The following is a 22096-nucleotide window of genomic DNA, read 5'->3' as shown; positions in this document are numbered from 1 at the left end:
AGGGTAATTTTAGTACTTAATTTTAATTGTTTCAGCAACCAAATCTCGGACGGTTACTTTTTTTCGTTTAGAAATACTTTTGCGATCCTTTAAAGTCAGTTATTATAAAGAATGGCCCCAATGCATATCGATTTAATACTTGTTTGACAGGACTAATATATTTGTGTAGTTGAATGTACTTCTTATTACATCAAAATGAAAAATACTTTAATACATAATTGTTTTATTTATAAAAATAAAATTTACACTAGATTAAGACTTATTTATAACTATAAGTAAGACTGTCTCAAGAATATTTCATTTGCATCGAATGCTTCTCTTGCCCTCGTGTGACAATTTTTTACTCAGAAAAACTTTATTAAAATATGTCATACTTATTATCGTGCGAGGCCTGGATGCTATTACAATACCCATATCCATACAAATTAATGACACACAAGAAATATTTTTGTCACACGTATCAGGCCAGGCCGATACAAAATGAAACGCTCCGTTTTTTACTCTAAAACAAAAAGTTATTTTTTTATTTCACTATTAGACTAGGGCCCCGTCGGGGCGTCACTACGCGAGGGGCAGCGCGGGCGGGGTGTCGGAGGGCGCGGGGGGCGGCTTGACGGGAGCCAGCGCGGCGTACAGCTTGCTGAGCGCCGCCTGCGCACTGCGCTCCAGGCCCTCGTCCTCGGGACACGACACCTCCTGCAAGGGACACGCGGTCAGTACGCGGACAGGGGGGGGGGGGGCGCCCGGCGAGCCCGGCGGCGGCGCTCACCATGGCGAGCAGGTCGACGTGTGCGCGCCGGCCCGCCACCTCGACGTGCAGCTTGTCGCCCTTGAACATCTTGGGCACGGCGTCCTCGCCGAACATCTCCTGGAACATCTCGATGACGCACTCCTTGAAGTGCATGCGGTCCAGCTTGGGCGCCAGCGGGGCGGGCGCGGGGGCGGCGGCGGCGGCGCCCAGCAGCGCGGCCAGCACGGCGTCGGCGTACATGTCGGACACGGGCTGCGCCTGCCACTCCAGCGTCACGAGCGGCAGCTCCAGCGTGAGGTCGAGGCAGCCGTAGAGGCGCCAGCGCGTGTCGCTGAGGAAGGCCACGGGCCCCGCCACGCGCAGCACGGCGTGCCGCAGCAGCGCCGCCGAGCCGCCGTACGACACCGACACGCGCTGCGACACCTCCGACTGCGACAGCTCCGTGTACTCTGCGCGCCGACAGACTTCCGTCAACGGACTCGTGTTACCGACTGCGTCCAGAGGAGCAGTGTGCGGTTACGCATCACGCATCCAGCAGTGGGATACCGGCAGTAAAAAGATTCTATTTAATTTGATTTAAAATAAATATTTGAAAGCTCACTATTGAGGTCCGAGGGTGCCAAAATGTGATAGTTGAAGTTCCTCTTCACTAATATACCCTGCAGCTGTCGTCCCGGCATCGGGGGCTCCATCGCCAGAGATCCCATCACCTACAAGTGAAATATTAAATTTCGTTATTTAGTGTAGTTTATTTTTTGAAGCGATAACTTCTTATGGGAGGGTAAACGTCTTCGTTACGTAACGCGTTACGGCGCCTGTCTTTATTCCCTTTCTCTTACGGCAGCAGTAGGCAGGCTCCTCCTCTCGCCCTCTAACCCACTGCGCTAGCCGTATTTCAGACAGGTGTTTTTTTTTTAAGTTTTTACTTCCGTCGAGCGTCCCGAGATGCACACATATAATTAAGCTATTTTGTAATTAGATATAATTAGACTTATAATTTTTTTTAAACCATATATTTAATCAATAAAAGTATTATTATTTTTCTAAACGTTAGTAGCATCCTCGTTAGACTAATCAGTGTTGCCTATAAGGTTTTTGTCACATATATTTTCGTGTGTGCGCTTCGTCTGCTTGTGTAGTTTTCGAACGTTAGCAATGTGATCTGCCCGGAAGGCGGGGCGTGCGTGTGAGTGCGTGTGCGTGCGCGACCTTGGCGGTGCGGTCTCCGCGGAAGGTGAGCGCGAGCAGCTGCGTGTTGCGCGGCGTGTGCAGCGCGAGGCGGCCGCGGTGCTCGCGCTGCAGCGCCGCCTTCAGGCGGGACATCTCGTTCTGCTCGCCGTGCACCAGCACCTGCGGCCAGTCACATGCGTTACAGACCACTTACCTGACCACTCAGTGTTCAGTGGACGAAAATGCAAATGTGGTTAAATCTGTTGAGTTATTTTTTTTAAATCGCCGATCGACCGAAGGTGATATTCCTTCGCACTTAACTATACTTAAATAATTTATTTATAAATAAAGAATGTAAAATGCATGGACGACCGACGTGACGCAACAGATTCCTTTAAACTGCGCTATATTAATTATTACAGGTAATTATTACGAATTTCTAAATTTAAACATCTTAAGCGACAACTTGAGCTATCGTATGAGTTCACTCACGACATGCGGTGGTTTCAGTATGTTGATAAATTCTGAGGTCTGCTGGTAGTCCGTGTGCGCTGAGAACGAGATGTAGTCCACCGACATCTTGAGCGGCAGCTTCTGACCTGACATGGACGTGATCTCCTCCGGCTCCGACAGGATGGTCTTAGCCAGCGTGCCCTCCACGCAGTACCCTACGCGACAGGGAAATACACATACAGATATTTTCTAGAAACATGTAGAACTAATCCAGGAGATAACTAGTACCTTAATTGTTCAGGCTCAAAGTTACCACTTAAAAAAATATTCTCCAAACATTTAACTCAGTTGAAAAAATATTTAGTAAAAAAAAAAAATACCTTTATATTTGATATATTGACGTAGCGGTTTAGCTATATTAAATTTATATTTAACATACCAGCTATAATGACACCGTTTTTAGGATCAGTGCACCAGGATTCGAAGAGTTCTCTGGATAGACCGGATTGCATCATACCGGGTGAGGCCATGATCACACACGGACCTATATCCTCGAAGTGGTCTATACCCTGTAACAAAGTTATTTCAAATTTAGAATAAAACTTTTCACATTTTCATACTTATGTAACATATACATTACATAGTGTGATCTACATAGCCCATAACGTGTTTCAAGCTTTAAATTTAATTCAACTCTGTAACATGACGATTCAAAGGTGCTTTTATGAGCCTATTTGAATAAAGAATATTATGATTTTTTGCTTTACTTCTGACACGTGACAGCAGAAAGGACAACGGTTTATTGGTATTTATGTAGTAGGTAGGTGGACCGGCAAATGGGCCACCTTATCTGATCACCACCGCCGACAGAAAATGGCGCTGTTAGAAATATTAACCATCCCTTACTTCGCCAATGCGCCACCAACCTTGGGAACTAAGATGTTATGTCCCTTGTGCCTGTAGTTACACTGGCTCACTCACCCTTCAAACCGGAACAGCACTACCAAGTATTGCTGCTTAGCGGCAGAATATCTGATGACCTACCCAGACGGGTTTGCAAAAAGACCTACCGCCGAGTATAAGCTGAAAATCTCTAAGGCCTTTGCCTGTAATTGCGTTTGTTTTTGACAGGTATTGTAAGCCATTCTCATGATACGATATTTACAACAATGATGTGTATACGATCGCATCGGTCTATGTTGTATAATATTTTTTAGAATTACGATTTTACTTTGAGCCAAACAGAAATATTTCAAATCAAATGTTTTTGATTTGTTTTAACACGGGGAATGTTCCGATGAATTGTTCGGATTAATTCCGGCTGCTGAATTTCACCTTCGGACATCTCGCCAAAATTCAAAATATCACCCGCACCACCTAGATGTCCGAAAATCCACAACAGCGCGATTTTTAAGACATCTTCTGCCTCGCACAACCACTGTGGAACCAGCTTTCGCCGGCGGTTTTTCCGAACCGATACGACTTGGGAACCTTGGGAAACTTTGTTTCCAAGGTCTTGTTTAAGTTCACCAAATAGCCGAAAAGTCGGGTAAACATTTGTTCAGAAACACTAAATAATGTTTCAGACAATCTAGTCGGATTGACATAGGCAGTGTAACAATAGAAGGCATTATGTTGATTATGTTTGTTATCTAATGGTTTATGGTAAGTTATAATTTATGTACTTGCTAACACTTAATTGAAATAAAGTGTGACATAATCTGTATTTTCTTAATTCATATCGTATTCATAGATATCTGCTATGTTTTGATTACAAAACCGACGCGTAATGATGGTAATAAAAAATCGATATGAGTGATATGACCTTGAAATAATAAAAAAAACGAGTCAGGTCATTGAACGTTTTCGGTAACAAACTACGTTCCGATTTACGCGAAACATTTATCACTGTATAAAAATAAGATAATAAAAATATAATTTCATTTGAACAGACTTAAGAATATAGTATATATCGTAGCTATTTTTACGATTAATGACAATACTTTCCATTGTACAAAAGTAGCAAAGATTACGAAGCAATAGCGATCAATAAAATTATACATTCGAATAGACACAATACTCTTTGAAATGTATCTGTAAATTCTAACCTATACAAGTCACGTAAACAACGGTTTTGTTTTTGTTTCAATAGTGACCCGGTATTAAAGTAACCACATTCGATTTAAAATATTATATTCAATAAATAAAACTTTATCAACGTCAATCAGTAGTCGATATTATCATTGGCTTTTTAGCAGCTGCTTCATATCTCAGTCTTTATCTACAAATTATTAATTACCTATCGTAGCAAATGATTTGATTTTATTTTCAATGATAAGGGCGACGCTTACCGCTGTGAAATTTTGAGGTTAGTTTGTAAAACTTGTATTGTTTTATTAAATATTTATGTAACTTTTATGTAACGTAACGTTTTTGTTTTTTGTAATAATAATTTAGCAGACATCTGATGCGGTGTCGTATGCCATAATATTTTAAATATTAGTATCAAAAAGATTAGCGCGAATTCAAAAATTGTGCAAATTGTATAATATTAAAGATTTTAAATTAACATGGTTATTTTTATTACTACAAGTATTTAAAAAGGGATATTTACCATGTTTTTTATTATTATTTGGTGGGGCTCCATATTTCGACATTATCGAATGTCTTGTTCACGAGTCTTGTGTAAGAATTTTACGGTTTTAAATACTTGTTATATAATATATATAGTGACATTATTTTTGTTTTGAAATGCATGTAATGAGAGCGATCACATCACTTGCTGTTTGTTTGTCATGTTTATGAAATATTCGAAAAACATTAATTTTTTAAATGAATTGTTATATCAACTATATAAATAACGAAATTTTATTACTATATTTTAAATATTATTATAGAATCATAAGTGGGGATAAGGCTTCAGACATAGCAACAATAAATTAAATTTTCAAAAATATAGTTCTGGCAATGCATGAGTTTCTCGGCGATTGGTAGGATCTCCATTCCGAACCGGAGGTAAAATTACAATAAATTAAATCTTGTAAAATCATGGTTCAAAATTGCTTGTACGAACATGAATGAAGTACGAGAATGAGTTTGAATGAGGTTTTATCGTATAATTTTGAAATATATTTGGCAAAGTTATGTTGACACTATTGTTACTGCGAGGATCAAGACTCCTCGATTTAGAGCAATATCAGTGCCTTATGTTATTTTTGGGCATCATAAGTTATCATTGTTTTTATCTAGCTTTATATTACAGAACGTAAAAAATGGTGCCGGAACTCTTTAAAAACCGTATAATACAATGGTTAGAAGATCATCGTGAATTTGTAGTTTGTGCATTCTGCCTGCCCGCTAGCTTCCTCTTCAGTCTCTTTCTGCGCTTTCGAGCCTTCATACGGAAACTAAACAGCGATCCGCAGAGACATGACAGTGCAGTTAGCGAGATACAATCTACGGTGAGTGCTGAGTGTCATTATTTTAAATCAACATTTCAACCGGACTAAGGCATTGTATATTTTGATTTAGAGATAACTTTTATTTAATATAAATATTAACTATTTACAATTCAATTTATATAAAAATATAAAGAGTTTCTAATAATGTTTTTCTGTAATTCCAGATTCAAAAATGGAACAGGCTACCATCAAAGAATCGTCGTCTCCTTTGCACATCCAGACCCAATTGGCTCTCACTTTCCACGACATTCTTCCAAAAGCACCTACACCACAAAGTTTCGATACCCCTGTATGACATCTTGGAGCTAGACGAGAAGACCATGACCGTCAGAGTTGAGCCCATGGTGACGATAGGGGATATAACTGAGTATTTAATACCTAAAGGGTACTCTTTGGCTGTTACAATTGAATTGGAAGATGCCACATTGGGAGGTACGGAAATTGATCATTTAACTATGTTATAAAAAAATACGTTAGATATCCCATATATTCAGAAAGTTTGACTTTTCAAGAAAATGAAGAATAATAACGAACTATAATTGTCTAAATAAACTCATTAAAAGTTGTAATTTCTTTTCCTTTAGGTCTAGCTCTTGGAACCGGCATGTCGACACATTCACATAAAGCAGGTCTCTACCACGAAACGATAACCAGCTACGAGGTCGTTCTAGGCGACGGTTGCCTCGCGACCGCCACAGCGGAGAACGAATACTCAGATCTCTTCAAAGCTCTCCCTTGGTCTCATGGTAGCTTGGGATTCCTCGTTGCTTTGACATTGAAAATCGTAAAAATTAAGCCTTATATAAAAATAAAATACACACCAGTCGAAGGACAAAAGAATTACTGCGATATGATAAGAGATATATCCGGAGCTAATGAGTCCACGCCAACGTATCATCCGGACTACATAGAAGCTACCATATTCAGCGCTGACAAGGCTGTCATTATGACTGGAGATTATTCAGACTACGACAGGAAGGTCACGGTGAACCATTGCTCGAGATGGTACAAGCCATGGTTCTACAAACATGTCGAATCATTCCTGGAGAAGGGCGAGGGCGTTGAACTAATACCATTGAGAGATTATTTGCTGCGCCATAATAGACCTATATTTTGGGTCGTCGAGGACATGATTTCATTCGGAAATCATCCATTATTTAGACTACTGTTCGGGTGGCTTTTACCTCCAAAGCCAGCTTTCCTCAAGTTCACCACGACACCAGGCGTCCGAGCTTATACGTTCACGAAACAAGTATTTCAAGACATCGTCCTACCACTACAAGAATTAGAAAAGCAAATTGCAATCGCTAGTAAATTGTTCGAGAAGTTTCCTCTACTGGTGTATCCGTGTAAAATTATCGATCACGGTCCACTGTCCGGCCAACTGCGTCGACCTCACAGCAAATACTTAGTACCGAAAACGAGTTACGCAATGTATAACGATTTAGGTGTTTACGGCGTTCCGGGTAAAGTGAAGGACAAGAAGCCATACAATCCTGTGAACGCTATGAGAGAAATGGAGAAGTTCACTCGCGATGTCGGCGGCTATTCATTCCTTTACGCGGACATATTTATGACGAGGAAGGAATTTGAAGCGATGTTCGATTTGACACTATACGAGGTTGTCAGGCGGAAATATAGTGCAGAAGGAGCGTTCCCTCATCTGTATGATAAGATTAAGCCCGAAATAGACGTGTTTGCGATCGGTGAAGAGAATGTCATAGAAGGCTAAGGGCCGACACGCGACATTTTATTCGTTACTTTGTTATTCTTTTAAATAAACGCCTTATTGTTAACATATACATCTAAGCTCTTTCATATTCTACCGCCAAACAGGAACACTTGGTACTGTCGTGTTCCGGTTCGAAAGTTACATAACATCTTAGTACCTAAAGTCGTTGGCGCATTGATAATGTAAGAAATATATTTGTATTTGTAATGTGAATATTTCTTACAGTACCGATGTCTATGGGCGGTGGTGACCACTTACCCTCGGTTGGTACATTTATCCTCCCGTCTAACTATTCGAAACAAATACTTCTTCCACCAGTTTTTTTGTTCCACACCATCCTTTCGTTTGCTTGATCATGAAATTATTTATGAACGGAAAAGTATTAATAGCTCAGTCGTTTTGAATAAGCGTCCGTTGCCGTTTAACGGGTTATTGAGCGAATGTTGCAAATGGTATTTTATTTTATTTTAATTTCCGTGTGAATTATTTTGTTCGAAAATTTCACTTTTTTCTTATTCGTCTAAACAAATAAACTGGCGTTAACCGTCGCTCCATTTAATGTGATAACGGCGGCACCACTATGTATATATTATTGTTATTCTTCTATTTCTATAAATATATACAATAAATAGCATTACCATCTTTAAAATACGCGGTAACGACGTATGTTTGGTGCTCACGGGCGGGCTCGTAGTAAATAAATTCAGACTCACCTTTAAATTGGATATGTGCCGGAACACGAAAGGATTGTTGACTGCGATCTGCCGTCGGATGCGGTCGTTCATGGCGTTCACGTAGGTCTGGTACACGGCCATACACTTCTTGGCGAGAGACGACGCGTAGTATATCGGTATGTCCTGCAGCTCGGGGTGCAGGGACCAGTACTCGTCTGCAACGAGAAGGTCGTTAGAGGCGGGCGGCGGGCGGTGGGGCGGGGGGGCGGTGTGGCCGGGGGCGGGGGCGCACCGAGGATGAGCAGCAGCTCCTGCGCGCGGCCCAGCGCGAACACGGGGATGAGGCAGCGGCCGCCGCGCTGCACGATGTCGCTCACGAGCCCCGTGAAGCGCGACTCGCGCTCCTCGCGCTTCTCGTGGATGTGCGTGCCGTACGTCGACTCCTGCGTAGGATGCCATGTATTATGCTGTTGTATGTTAACATTTCATAATAAAAAAAGTGAAACATTTTCATAAACACGCACCGTGATGAGCACGTCCGGATGTACCGTCGGAATTTCTGCCGCCATCAAATGCCTGTCTTCTTGTCGAGAGAAGTCACCCGTATATAGAACCTGACAAAAATAAAAAAATTATAAGATGATTCAAAATGAAGCCTCTGTAAGCTCGTACAAGCCTCGAAGTCGTCAACGCGTCATTGACTGCGGACTAAAATCGTGGATAAAGTAGGTGTGAGTGACCTTGACCCCGGCGATCTCGATCATGAACATGGCGGCGCCGAGCACGTGGCCCGCGTTGTAGGCCCAGAAGCGCACGCCGCGCACGTCGCGCTCCTCGTGGAAGTTGATCGTCTCGATGCGGTCCATGGAGCCCTCCAGGTCCGACTCCGTGTACAGCATCTGCTCCGTCGATATGTTACTGCGGGCGGTCCGACGACGGGTGTGAGCGATGGTAGAAAATGTCGATGCTTCGGAATTTCATTCCTCGTGTTGATTTATTTTTAAGTATTCATTTTCTCTCATGACCTTAGTTGATGTTACTATCATTATTTACTTGTGATTTGCGGACTTCTACGGACTTTATTTTATAGAATTTAGAATACTTTATTATCATCAACAAACATTATCAGTGAGCACTGCTGAGGCTACACCCACAGAGGTACGCGTTGTATAGTGAGGGGCCCAGAATGGAACCGTGGTGTACACCTGCTGGTCTTGTTCCAGTCACTTCTAGAACTGCATATAATAACAGCTTGTAATCGATTTTAAAAGTACGATGTCGAACCATTGAAGCAAAGTCCCATTTATCCATAGAATGCTCAATTTTTCAATTATAACATATCGTCTACAAAATTGATAGCTTTTTCAAAATTCATAACATTTATAAAATAAACATATTTAATTCTAAAAGTTTAAATAGTAAAGTTTTTTTGTAAATTTACAAAGAAAAAGAAACACTTACCTAACTTTGATATAATCAGAAACTAGCCATCTGTAGATGGCTTTTGTAGCGTGTGTCATAAATACTCGACCCTTGAACGAAGTTTTGGTAAGGAACCATGGCAGAGCTCCACTGTGGTCTAAATGGAAACTGTAAAAAAGATTTTAACACCATAGGTAAGCAATACTGAGCAAGTTCTATATGAATGATTTGATACTAACCTATCTATTATGTTTGTAGGAACCAAGAAAACACAAGGCTTTGTGCATGCCCGTCTGGGTAGGTACCACCCACTCATCAGATATTCTACCGCCAAACATCAGTACTCAGTATTGTAGTGTTCCGGTTTAAAGGGTGAGTGAGCCAGTGTAACTACAGGTACAAGGGACATAACATCTTAGTTCCCAAGGTTGGTGGCGCATTGGTGATGTAAGGAACGGTTAATATTTCTTACAGCGCCATTGTCTATGGGCGGTAGTAACCACTTACCATCAGGTGGCCCATTTGCTCGTCTGCCTACCGATAACATAAAACAAAAACAAACATGTAATTCCGTATATAGCTTCATTCTGTCACACTATTTTTTACACACCCACTTAATTTACTTTATTATTTAACAAAGTAAAAAAATACCCTACATGTTATAATCATAACATTGTACATAACACTATCAAATAATGTTGATCTGATATGAACTTAGTTAGATACCAAGGTTGGCCACCCGTTAACTGTATAAGAAGTGTTATATTTTTTGCAAAGTCTATGACATAAGTTGACCGCTTACCATTAGGTGGCTCATTTGGTAGTCTTGGTATCCTACAGTATTAACCAAAATATTTGAAATATAATAATATATAAATATTAAGTGGTATTTCTATAGCTCACTTTTCATTTACCAGAAATTATTTATTACTTGTAAAAACAACTAAATGGCACAATAACTTACTGAGATATCAGTAGCAAATCAACTTCATCTGCTTCTATTAAATCTACAAATGGTAGTGCATCCATTCCTGACAGCCCCGGGTGAATACCACAGTCCAGCTGAAAACACAAGGAATTTATAAAAGATGTTGGCAATGCTTTCCTAACCTAATTTGGTCCTAGATATTATTAATACACACAATTTATCGAGCACTATAACTACTCTTGAGCCCTCAGAAGTAATTGCATGCGCGACAAAACTTATATAATAATTATTATTAGGAATAAGAATTGCATTGCATCAAAAGACAAGTTAAGCCTGCCTATATACTCTCTGATACCTTCAAACTACAACACAAATTTCCATTAAACTCCTTCCAGTCTTTTTTATCACAACCAGTCTACTCAGGATGTCATTTTAATTCATACAAGAATGACAATATAAATGGATATGAGATAAAGTCTCATAATCTGAATTTTTCTATAATTAAAAATAACCTATAACTTTTTATGGTAATTCTATTATTTTTAGTCTTTTTCTTGATGAATAAATAACCCAGGACCTTATTAATAGGTATTCAGCTTAATAAGCCAGTCACACAAATCCAGTGATTTGATTAATATTAAAAATGTGTTACAATGTTGTTGTAAATAATAACTAATTACTAACCATAATTTTCTTTCCTTTAAACTCTAACATGATGCAAGATCGACCAACTTCTTGACCAGCTCCTCTGAAATAAAATTAATTGTTCCAATGTAAGCAGTTAGACTTGATCAACAATCAAAAAAGGAAGAAAATCTTGCAATTAAATATTTTAATAGTTAAGTTTTTCAAGTATTTTGTTAATTGTAGCAATACGAATCTAATATATATATTCTATGTAAAAAATATTTTAAATTAAGTCAACTTTTGTACTAAATACTCATTATGTATTGCTTTAAATTAATCGGATTTAAATAATTCTCAATATCTTTAAAGATTAATTGATATGAGACATCCATTAAATAAAAAAAATATATATGTTCAAGTTTTCAATACTTGGATCGCATTGTATATAAAACAAACAATATGATATAGTAAAAAAATACAAATATTTACAGGGGCCGAATAGTTAGTTGATCACTCTCCTCCAAAGGTCCCGGTTCGGTACCCTTCCGCGGATTAGTAGTCATGATTAATTTTATTAATTTACTTCAATACCATATAAATAGTTATAAACGTTCAACTAATAAAATTATTTTATAACAACAAAACACATCACCGGACAGCAAGTTAGGTTATGTTTAATGTTTATCTGCCAGTGCTTGCTAGCATTTGTCAAAATTAACTGTCACTTGAAACAGCACAAATGGTTTTAAAAAATTACGATGTTAAATTTATTAATGTGGTCTGACTTAAAAAACTTAAATTATTTATACACAACATAATATATGAATAATTCAAAAGCGGTTGAAATAGTGCTTGATTTATTGCGTATCTTGCTGTCAGTCAAACTTGTATTAGTCTGTAGCACATATTCGAATACATCTGACACATTGACAGATAACTTATGTCTTACGACTATATCAGACTGTATGGCAGACCATGCTGGAGTTTTATTTATGTTGTTAGGTTATGTTTACTTTTAAATATAGAGAATTATATGTTTAACTGAAGCCACATATAAGTTAACATGCCTAAACCAATACTTTTCGATGAGGATTCGGAAGAAGAAGTCGAAATTAAAACAGAAAATGCATACGCCAAGAGGTACGATACTTGGCGAGAAAAAGAAGAATTACATAAATGTGCGTCATTGGTAGTTCATTTATCCATTATTGATATTTTTCAATAATTATTTAAACTATTCATTTGTTTATATTTTTCAATAATTATTTAAACTATTCATTTGTTTATATTTTCTATAGTGGAACAAAAATACGGGTCAAAACCCTTAAACGATGACAGAACAGTCTCATCTGACAGTGAAGACGAAAGCGATGAGCCGCCAGAGGTATCCGAAGAGGTGGAGAAACAATTCCTCAAGACCCTAGCCCTCTTGAAAACCAAGGACCCTAGGATATACGATCCTAGTTATAAGTTTTTTGATGAGAAAATTGAAAAGGAAAAAGGTATATTGAAATACTGATAATAATTAAAATATTTGAATCTATCACTTAGTTTTTGTCAGTCATTAATTTATTAAAACAGTGATACTAATAGTGTAAAGCATTGAACTAACTTTACAATACATAATTTAAACAAAGTTTATTACTTGGAGTAATATTTAATTATCTATTTTAAATAGAGAAAGAACCAGAAACCAAGAAGCTAACATTCGGCGATAGTGATGATGATGAGGATGATGATCCAAATATATTTAGCATTGAAAAGAAGGCAGAGATAGACAGTGATGATGGCAATAAAAATTGTAAGGAAAATTCAGAGGTACGAATAATATTATTTAGGATAACATTTCAACTTTATTCTTTTATGACCTATGACTAGTGGGTCCCTACAAAAAAACTACATTTACTTCTCTGATATAATTGATTATTAATTTAAAGTATTCAAAATGAATTAAAATTAAATATATAATCATTTTTTTTTAGAATATAGTCAGTCATCTCCTCAACTAATGATCCAATACTTAAAAATGTTTTCACTGGTAGAAAGCTATATTATTCCCGAATACTATAGTGTATTAATTATATTTATATTGTATAATTTTCTTCATTAATAAATTGCAACCATGCAATATATTATTTTGTAAAAAATATGCATAAAACTTTTAGCATAGGATGGGGACATATCTGAGAAGATTGTAGTATTTGATTAAAATCTTAAATTGTTAAAATGTAAATGAATTTGAACTCTTATGAAAATTAAATAAATCGTAAATTCTCTTATCCCATGTATAATAAAAGTGGTGTAATTCTGTTAATTTTGTTTTCTTTCAGAATGAGAAGATTAAAGAATTTTTAATTGGCAAAGTTGACCATGTTGATGATGAAGTAGAAAAAGATCTCGCACCACTCAGGGCTTTGTGGTCAGACCCTAAATTAAATGATAGTGAAGCATTTTTGAGGGATTACATTTTAAATAAAAGGTAAGGGGTTCTGTACCATGATAATTATTGTCATTTTATATACTGTACTAGTGTCTGCCCAGTAGTCAAAGTTTTATTATAATCATTATTGAAACAATCCTATTTAATTTTGCATGTTTAGTACGAAACTATTAATTTTGCTCCTATTTTTTTAATTAAAACTAAAGCTAAACTTGTCTTTTGTCTACACAAACTTGTCTAAACTAAGCTTGTCTTTAATTCTTCAAATGTGATGACTACCTGCATACAGACAGAGGAAACCTACCTACCTACAAACAGGAAAAAATGTGAACTGAACTGTTTTGAATTTGTCTATTTATGTATACATAATGATATATACATATTATTGATGATAATTTCATCCTCTATCTTATAAAATAAAACCAATTTCTGAAAAAAAATCATCATTTTTATTACTTATATACTAATATTAATTGTATTATTTTGCCCAGTACGCCTAATGTGCTCTATAGTAATAAACAATTATTGATTAGTTGTAGTCAAAAGTTATTTTATCCTTAACAAAGTCCACAAATAGTCAGCAGAAATTTGTATTTGAAAGATAAGCTTCATGTTAAAATTGCAATTTCTAGGTATTTAGATGATGGTGATGTTGGTGAAGCTGCCGATAAAATAAGGGATGATGATGATTTGGAAGAAGATGAAAAGATGGTGGAAGAGCAGGGTAAATTCGAGCGAGCCTACAATTTTCGTTTTGAGGAGCCCGATGAAGAATATGTAGGAATAAAAACTTTGTTTAATAGAATCTATTTAGAACTTGAAACAAATAAATTCATTATATCGTACTGCCTAAATGAGCCATTGGTGTTCATGTTGTTATTATTTTTTGCGGTATATCTTTCATGAGTAACAAATCAAAATCTCAAATAGTGATGTGATTTTGCCACGTCTAATCTAATCCTCTATTTCAGTTAAGCATTCCAAAGTCTAGTGTCAAAAAATTATTAAAAAAAAACTACTAGTTTCATTAGTAATCAAATATTTCCAGTTAAAACGTTTCCCTCGAACAATGAACTATATCAGACCAAAAGATGATCGCCGTTCCCGTAAGCGAGCTGAGATACGCGAAAGAAAGGAAGAAGAGAAAAAGAGAAAGATGGAAGAAATAGCCAGGATGAAGGCACTTAAGCTAAAAGAAATACAAGAGAAGATTGCCAAAATCAAAGAGGTCACTGGCAACCAAGACCTGGCTTTTAAGGTAACCTATTATTTATTACTTGTATTGTGTTATTAAATCCGAATAGAACTTTTCTCATTTGTTGTGTTCATTGTTATGTTCCATTTAATTCATATTTAGAATGTAATTGTGTTTCATCAGTAAAAAATACAATATCAAATATCTTTAATATAGAAATATAAATGATTTATGTATATAAATAATAGAAAATGACCTAAAAACTGCCCTTGTTCCTTGAGCATGGACCCAGAATATTTGACTAGACCTTTGTGTAAGTGTAACAAAAACATATTTGAACCAATTTCAAAACTCCTGAATTTCTATATTTTGTAGGATGAAGACATCGAAGGCGACTTCGATCCTGAGGAACACGATAAAAGAATGAAAGCCCTATTCGACGAGGAGTATTATGGGGAAGCTGATGACCAGAAACCTGTGTTTCCTGACTTGGACGAAGAATTGGAAATTGGTAAGTTACAAAATAATATAAATATATTCCGATTAATTCCAGTGAAATACTCTTTTCTAAAACATTTTGACTATACTAATGTGTAATCCAGTACCAATAAAATTAACACTCACTTAAAATAAAATTATTATTTAAAACAATATATTTTACGGTTTCAAAGTCAATTCCATATTCCAGTCACATTTGTACTGGTAACTGTTTAAAAAAAAAAAACCAGAACATACACAGAATTTTATTAATATCAAAACCTTTTAATAAAAATAAGTTTTCAATATGTCACATTAAATACATAAAAGTCTAAAAAGTGCTGATTCAACTCATTTGGATCCTCAAAACCTTTTTTGAAAAAATCTACCCTCAAATTAAGTTCAACAAAATTTCGAATGTTTGAATAATGCAAAGACACCATAAATAAAATGTTATCAAGTAATAAACGGTTGCTCATATTTGAATGTTACAGAAAATTGGGAGAATTTTGAACCAGAATATAAAGAAGACAATGAAAACGCGGATGAACTATATTGTGAAGATACGGACTTTAATGTGAGAACCATATTATAATTTATTCCTAATATATTGTTTAATGTATATAGTTAGATTTCATCTACATTTGTTTAGTGTAACTTTTTACAATCAAAAATTGGATTGGTTTTAAATATTAACTTACTTAAATTAATATTAAAAATCAACAGATGGACGCAGACTATGATCCAAAGAAAGCGAAGGAGAACCTTATAGAAGAATTGAAACGAAACATGGGCAAGAAACGTAGGAACAGAAAACGTAAATCAAAGCTTGCCGAGCTATTGTCAGACGAGAAACCAAAATTTATACCTGATGTTGATAAAACATATGCAGAGTACATGCAGGAGTACTATCAGATGGACTGTGAAGATGTTATAGGAGGAGATCTGCCCACCAGGTTCAAGTACAGGGAGGTGGTGCCTAATGACTTTGGATTGACTGTTGAGGAGGTAAAGAGTTGGAAATACTCATGGAATGGACCACTAAATTAATTAAATTGTTTTTAGTTCTATGTAGTCTTTAGTTTAAGTTATTAACTGTATTATTCTTAACATCTGTAATGGCGCACACACACAAACACACACACACATTGTTCTAGTTGACTATTGTCCCAACTTTATTTTTTTCTTTCTAAATATGCATCACCAGGGTTTCACATTTTAATGAATGAATATTGTCATTAGTCAGTATAACGAATAATATTTTTTTTTTCAGATTCTTCTCGCAGACGACAAAGAATTAACTCAATGGGTGCCACTTAAGAAGATTGTAAAATATCGTCCTGAAAACGTAGAGAAAGGCGAGGTCAAAGTTTATTCACAAAAAGCAACTGATATCAGATTGAAAAAGAAAATTCTGCCTAGCTTGTTTAAAGATTTACCAGAGTAAGTTTATAGTTTAGCCTTTTTAACTTTAGAAATATAATAATTCTCTTATAGTTTCTATTCATCTCTGTTCATATCGAACTTTATTATCTGTGATACTAGAACTGATGAATCTTAAAAAGTTCTCATTAATATGTAAACAAATACAATAATATAAATTAAACTAATAATAATAAAGGGAGAGTTATAATTAAGATTTGTCAGATATTTTTATTAAAACTAATTTATCTTTCACAGAGAACCAGAAATAGTTGTACCAACAGAAGTTGATAAAAAGAAAAAGAAGAAGAAAAAGAAACAAACGAACCAAGAAAACAATGACGAAATAAATGATTTAAAAATAAATAATGATACTTCTAGTAATACTGAAATTGAGAAACAAAAAGAAGGAAAAAAGAAACATATTATCCCAGAAAACAATGAAGAATCAAATGGTTTAGAACAAACAAATGAAAGTAACATTCAAAACAATAGCACAGAAACCTCAAAGAAAAAGAAAAAGCACAAACAAACTGAAAATGAAGAAAGTGTCAATCACGATGGACCCCAGAATACTGGTAATGAAAGCGAAAACCCAAATATGAAACATAAAAAGAATAAAGTTAAAACTAAAAATCAAGAATCTACTATAATCTGTCAAGAAATAACTACTAACACTATTGAGATTGAGAAACAAAAAGAAGGCAAAAAGAAACAAAACAATGAAGAAATATATGCTTTAGATAAAACAAATGAAAGTATCACACAGCATGGCGGATTAGAAACATCCAAGAAGAAGAAAAAACATAAAGAAACAGAAAACGTGAAAAATATAGTGAATATAAACGCAAACCAAGATAACACTAAAGAAAGCAAATACTTAAAAACAGAACATAAAAAAGGAAATAGCAAAAATGTAAATGATGAGCCAAGTATATGTAAACAACAAATAACTAACTCTTCTAAAGAAAACGAGAAACAGAAAGAAGGAAATAATAAGAAAAAGAAACCAAAAAATGCATTTAATGTTGAAACCATCGATGTTCAAACTAACCCCAGTAGCGGAACAAATGATATAATTAATGAAAGAAATAGTAAAATTAATAAGAATAATTTAAAACGCAAATCAAATTCAACTACGGAAGAAACTATTCCTAAAAAGAAAACTAAGAAAAATAAAAATTTCAAAAAGGGTAAACCTCTTAAAAAAAGTGTTCAGAATGACAAACCGGCCAACCCATTAAGTAAGCTATCCGATGAAAGACTTAAAGCTTATGGCTTGAATCCGAAAAAATATAGAAGTTTCCTGAAGTATAAGAAATTTTAAAATGTACATATTATATTAAATGTAAATGTCAAATATTATCTATCGTAAAGGAATAAATATTTTTAAATATTCACTTTTATTTTTGATGTTTAATGTGTACTTCACACAAATAGATTTTGATATACTAGATTGCGCCCGCTTGTGATATGCGGGTGTTAGGTACCTGGTAAAGATAATAATCTATCTCTGTGTCAAATTTCATTCGGATCCATTCAGATCCGGCTTGATGAAGTAACAAGCATCCTTACATCAAAACTTCACATTCATAATATTAATAAAATGTATATCATAATATTAAAATATTAATTTGGTCAAATTTTTTAAAAATTCCGTTTGCTTATATTGACAGATATTTGTATAGGTTTAATATGGAAGATGTTATTTTACAGTTTTCTCCATCTACGGCTATAAAAATAGAATATAATTTATCATAAAATATTTGTTGGAGTTACTCTACTTCAATTTGATCAAATCCAGTTATCAATCTAACATAAGCCAATTGTATCGTCGCAGTAAATCATACATACCAAACCATGCAACCATTATACATGAAAAATAATAGATTGACAGCAGCTTGGAACACTATAATATGATTAATTATTTTTTATTTCTTATTTACGTGTAGTTAAGGACCCTATGTTAGAAATTCTTGTGAAATTAAATATATATATATAAAAATTAATACCTAATATTCTACTATTTAATTTTTTTTTCATATACACAGGGGAGAACAAATAAAATTGATATTAGTGGAAAACCTATTTTTAATACAAAGACTATTTAGTAATGTATTTTCAATATAATTTTATAGTATTTATATAATTAATAAATTGCTTATATTAATAACCCTCGTTCAAATAAGTGAATCAGAGTATTAATATATATGTGATTAAACTTTTTTTAACAAGAAAATAATTTCATGTATATTTATTTTGATTAACTAATTTATTTTTATTTACGTCGAAGAAAACCGGAACAAACTTGTGTCTGAAATCGAGTCTTCGTTAAACAAAGTCTCGAACTGGGGCCGGCTAAGCCTAGTCCATTCCATTTCAACCCCAAAAAAACACCATTCGTCGTATCTCCACGATTTGAGAACATTCCGATAGCCGCCACAGCTAGTATCGGAATACTTGGCGTTGATATTTCGAGCCTCGTTCAGTTCCACGGTCTCGGCCTCACATGGAGTACTGCTCTCACCTCTGTGCGGGTGTTCCCCAGTACCAGTTCCTTCCATTTGACCGTATCCAACGTAGAGCTCTGCATAGAGATGTTGGATCACTCTGCATCTTCTACCGAATTTTACACGGGGAATGTTCTGAGGAATTGTTTGGATTAGTCCCGGCAGCAGAATTTCACCTTCGGACATCTCGTCAAAATTCTAAATTTCACCCTCACCACCTAGATGTCCAAAAATCCACAACAGCGCGATTTTTAAGACATTTTCTGCCTCGCACAATCACTCCGTGGGACCAGTTTTCGCCGGCGGTTTTTCAGAACCGATATGACTTGGGAACCTTCAAGAAAAAAGCGTACTTATTCCTCATAGGCCGGCAACGCACCTAGTTTTGTAGATGTCCATGGGCGGTGGTAATCACTCCATCATATGAGCCTCCTGCTCGTTTGTCCCCTATAAAAAAAAAGATTATTTTATAATTTATCGTATTCAATAAGGGATTTATTAATCTACTCCTAATCTATAATATAATATAATTTGAAAAACTAACATATTACTCCAATTAAATTGAATAAATTTGAATTACTTAATTGTCTATTGTCTACAATAAACAATTACGGAACGATGTTAAAATAAATAACCATTTATTTTAACTATATATATATATATACTCTGTGCAAATTTGTAGATCAAATTTTCTGTCTCGACTCTCGTTGCAGCTGACAGTTCTTTAAGTCATCTCTTTTTCGGCGAGCGTCGTTGGTTGAAGGTGCGTTTTGAGAATTATGTATCTTATAGTTTTTTTTTAATTCATTTGTAATATAGAATAAAATACATTTAATTTTGTATGTTTTATCTTGTAACTACGTTGTAATTGGTAAATTGTTTTAGATTGTTAAGATTAATGTGGATTTTAATTGTAACCTACAAAATATTCTTAACAAGTTGCTCTCACCAGAGCCTTTAAGTAGATCATGACAGCCTTAAATAGGTGTTGTGAGTGGATAAGAAGGCTAAATCAATGTCACGTGCTATGATTCCCAAACGTACTCTACCCAGAAATTTTTCCACACTTTAATTTCTGGTATTTCCGTTTGCAACGGCTAGTGGCGACAAACCCCCTCAATGTTTTAAGGTTACAAAAACATTTTCATATTAATTCATATATTCATGGTGTATATTATTTTATTAGCTCGCCATCATGGTGAACAACCGTGTACCGTCGGTCTTTTCGAAGACTTATGTCACGCCGCGTCGTCCTTTCGAGAAGGCGCGTCTCGACCAGGAATTAAAAATCATCGGTGAATATGGTCTTCGTAACAAACGTGAAGTTTGGAGGGTCAAGTACACGCTCGCCCGCATCCGTAAAGCTGCCCGTGAGCTGCTGACATTGGAGGAGAAAGACCCCAAAAGGCTTTTCGAAGGTAAACAAAACAACATACTAGCTTTACCGAATCTTCATTTAATTTACTTTACCTATATAATACAATAACGCAAATAAACTTACATTATGGATTCAATAATCCCTGGAATAACTTTTTCATTTGGAATAACAACTCATTTAGTCGTTCGTAGTAATTCTAGACATGTCGATTTTACATATTCTCTTTAAAACTTGTAAACATGCTGCGCACATGTTTTATTTGCATTCTTTTTATCGATATTTTCGCCTTTATGTATGTTTTACTTAACTCGAAAGCCCAGTAGGACTTGCTCGAATATAATAATTACTATGATGAAAATATCTGGCAACCTCTTGTCTGAAAAATACTTGTAGACAATATTATTTTGTAAACTGAACAACATACTCTTGTTAAAGAAGGGTAATCCTGAATCCTTTATCTTAAACTAAACAAATTTACAGGCAATGCACTCTTACGTCGTCTGGTGAGGATCGGAGTATTGGATGAGAAACAGATGAAGCTCGATTATGTGCTCGGTCTCAAGATTGAGGACTTCTTGGAGCGTCGTCTTCAAACACAAGTCTTCAAAGCTGGTTTAGCTAAATCTATCCATCATGCTCGTATTTTGATCAGACAGAGACATATTCGGTAAGAAACTGTTTTATTCCTACATGTGCTATGTAGAATTAATTAGCAGTGGTACCATATAATCAAGTCTTAACATTTTTTTATTTGATGAAAGATAACTGGGAATAAGTGTATTTGACATTCACTTTTTACCTAACAATTACACAGGTGAACAGGCAGCACGGCCGTGTGATGCCGATTTTGTGAATAAATTCTAATAGACCACTTGATCTTACTTTGTTGAGATCAATGTCTTGAAATTGTTAAGCTCGATTTGAGTGAGACCAGGTAATGTATAATTAGCATTATGTGAACTTTAAATGTGTTGCCAAAGAAATGTGAGTTTCATTTGATACATTCGGATTTTTTAATCTCAAAATGTAGGTTTTACTAAATTTAAGTTTTTGAATAATCCAAATAAAATTTCAAAAATATATGTAACAATGGTAAAATAGCAACAGATTGTATAAGAGCAATATAAACACTGAGTTATCGGGTAGTGTAGTATCTGAGATGTAATCTGAAATAGTCTAATTTAATGTTCACATTCATTCTAGCGTCCGTAAGCAAGTTGTGAACATCCCATCATTCATCGTCCGTCTGGACTCTGGCAAGCACATTGACTTCTCTCTGAAGTCGCCCTTCGGCGGCGGCAGACCCGGCCGCGTCAAGAGGAAGAACCTTCGCAAGGGCCAGGGTGGTGGTGCCACTAATGACGAGGAGGAAGATTAGACCAATATAGTCACATTTATGCCTTATTACTTGTTTTAATTATATACAACTACCTAACTAAATCTATCCAAAACTTAA

At 35.6% G+C, this 22096-nt stretch overlaps 4 protein-coding genes across 5 annotated transcripts; 3 read left to right on the top strand and 1 right to left on the bottom strand.

Moving 5' to 3' along the window:
- Positions 1 to 253: 253 nt before the first annotated feature.
- On the bottom strand, positions 254 to 11916 carry Cpsf73 (Cleavage and polyadenylation specificity factor 73). Its single transcript, XM_026636486.2, has 14 exons — positions 11708 to 11916; positions 11276 to 11339; positions 10628 to 10725; positions 9703 to 9831; positions 8982 to 9159; positions 8766 to 8855; positions 8534 to 8684; positions 8281 to 8456; positions 2814 to 2943; positions 2414 to 2589; positions 1961 to 2101; positions 1353 to 1461; positions 770 to 1200; positions 254 to 696 (listed from the first exon to the last, which is right to left on the bottom strand). Exons 1-14 carry the CDS (start codon positions 11779 to 11781, stop codon positions 562 to 564), a joined length of 2082 nt encoding a protein of 693 aa, XP_026492271.1. The 5' UTR covers positions 11782 to 11916; the 3' UTR covers positions 254 to 561.
- On the top strand, positions 4584 to 7604 carry LOC113397968 (delta(24)-sterol reductase-like). The gene is made up of 4 exons (XM_026636510.2): positions 4584 to 4742; positions 5637 to 5835; positions 6000 to 6267; positions 6420 to 7604. The coding sequence occupies exons 2-4, from the start codon at positions 5647 to 5649 to the stop codon at positions 7565 to 7567; spliced, it is 1605 nt and encodes a 534-aa protein (XP_026492295.2). The 5' UTR covers positions 4584 to 4742; positions 5637 to 5646; the 3' UTR covers positions 7568 to 7604.
- A 267-nt stretch (positions 11917 to 12183) lies between the features above and the next one.
- LOC113397941 (protein KRI1 homolog) lies at positions 12184 to 18152 on the top strand. The gene is made up of 11 exons (XM_026636474.2): positions 12184 to 12396; positions 12517 to 12720; positions 12897 to 13036; positions 13549 to 13697; positions 14291 to 14435; positions 14707 to 14916; positions 15229 to 15364; positions 15825 to 15907; positions 16057 to 16338; positions 16604 to 16773; positions 17011 to 18152. Exons 1-11 carry the CDS (start codon positions 12282 to 12284, stop codon positions 18077 to 18079), a joined length of 2703 nt encoding a protein of 900 aa, XP_026492259.2. The 5' UTR covers positions 12184 to 12281; the 3' UTR covers positions 18080 to 18152.
- A 1768-nt stretch (positions 18153 to 19920) lies between these two features.
- On the top strand, positions 19921 to 22044 carry LOC113397990 (small ribosomal subunit protein uS4). 2 transcript variants are annotated; one of them, XR_010309415.1, is made up of 5 exons: positions 19921 to 20025; positions 20449 to 20680; positions 21121 to 21315; positions 21461 to 21574; positions 21844 to 22044. XR_010309415.1 is itself a non-coding variant. In XM_026636548.2 (4 exons), exons 2-4 carry the CDS (start codon positions 20458 to 20460, stop codon positions 22016 to 22018), a joined length of 585 nt encoding a protein of 194 aa, XP_026492333.1. In that variant the 5' UTR covers positions 19921 to 20025; positions 20449 to 20457; the 3' UTR covers positions 22019 to 22044. The 2 variants fall into 2 exon arrangements, 1 of the variants encoding a protein (XP_026492333.1); XM_026636548.2 differs by lacking the exon at positions 21461 to 21574 and having other exon boundaries at positions 21121 to 21307.
- Positions 22045 to 22096: the final 52 nt, after the last annotated feature.

The sequence above is a fragment of the Vanessa tameamea genome, chromosome 18 (assembly GCF_037043105.1).
Source record: "Vanessa tameamea isolate UH-Manoa-2023 chromosome 18, ilVanTame1 primary haplotype, whole genome shotgun sequence".
In the NCBI taxonomy this organism is placed as follows: Eukaryota; Metazoa; Arthropoda; class Insecta; order Lepidoptera; family Nymphalidae; genus Vanessa; species Vanessa tameamea.
Note: the sequence above shows the minus strand (reverse complement) of the source record. Positions and strands in the feature narration are given on the sequence as shown.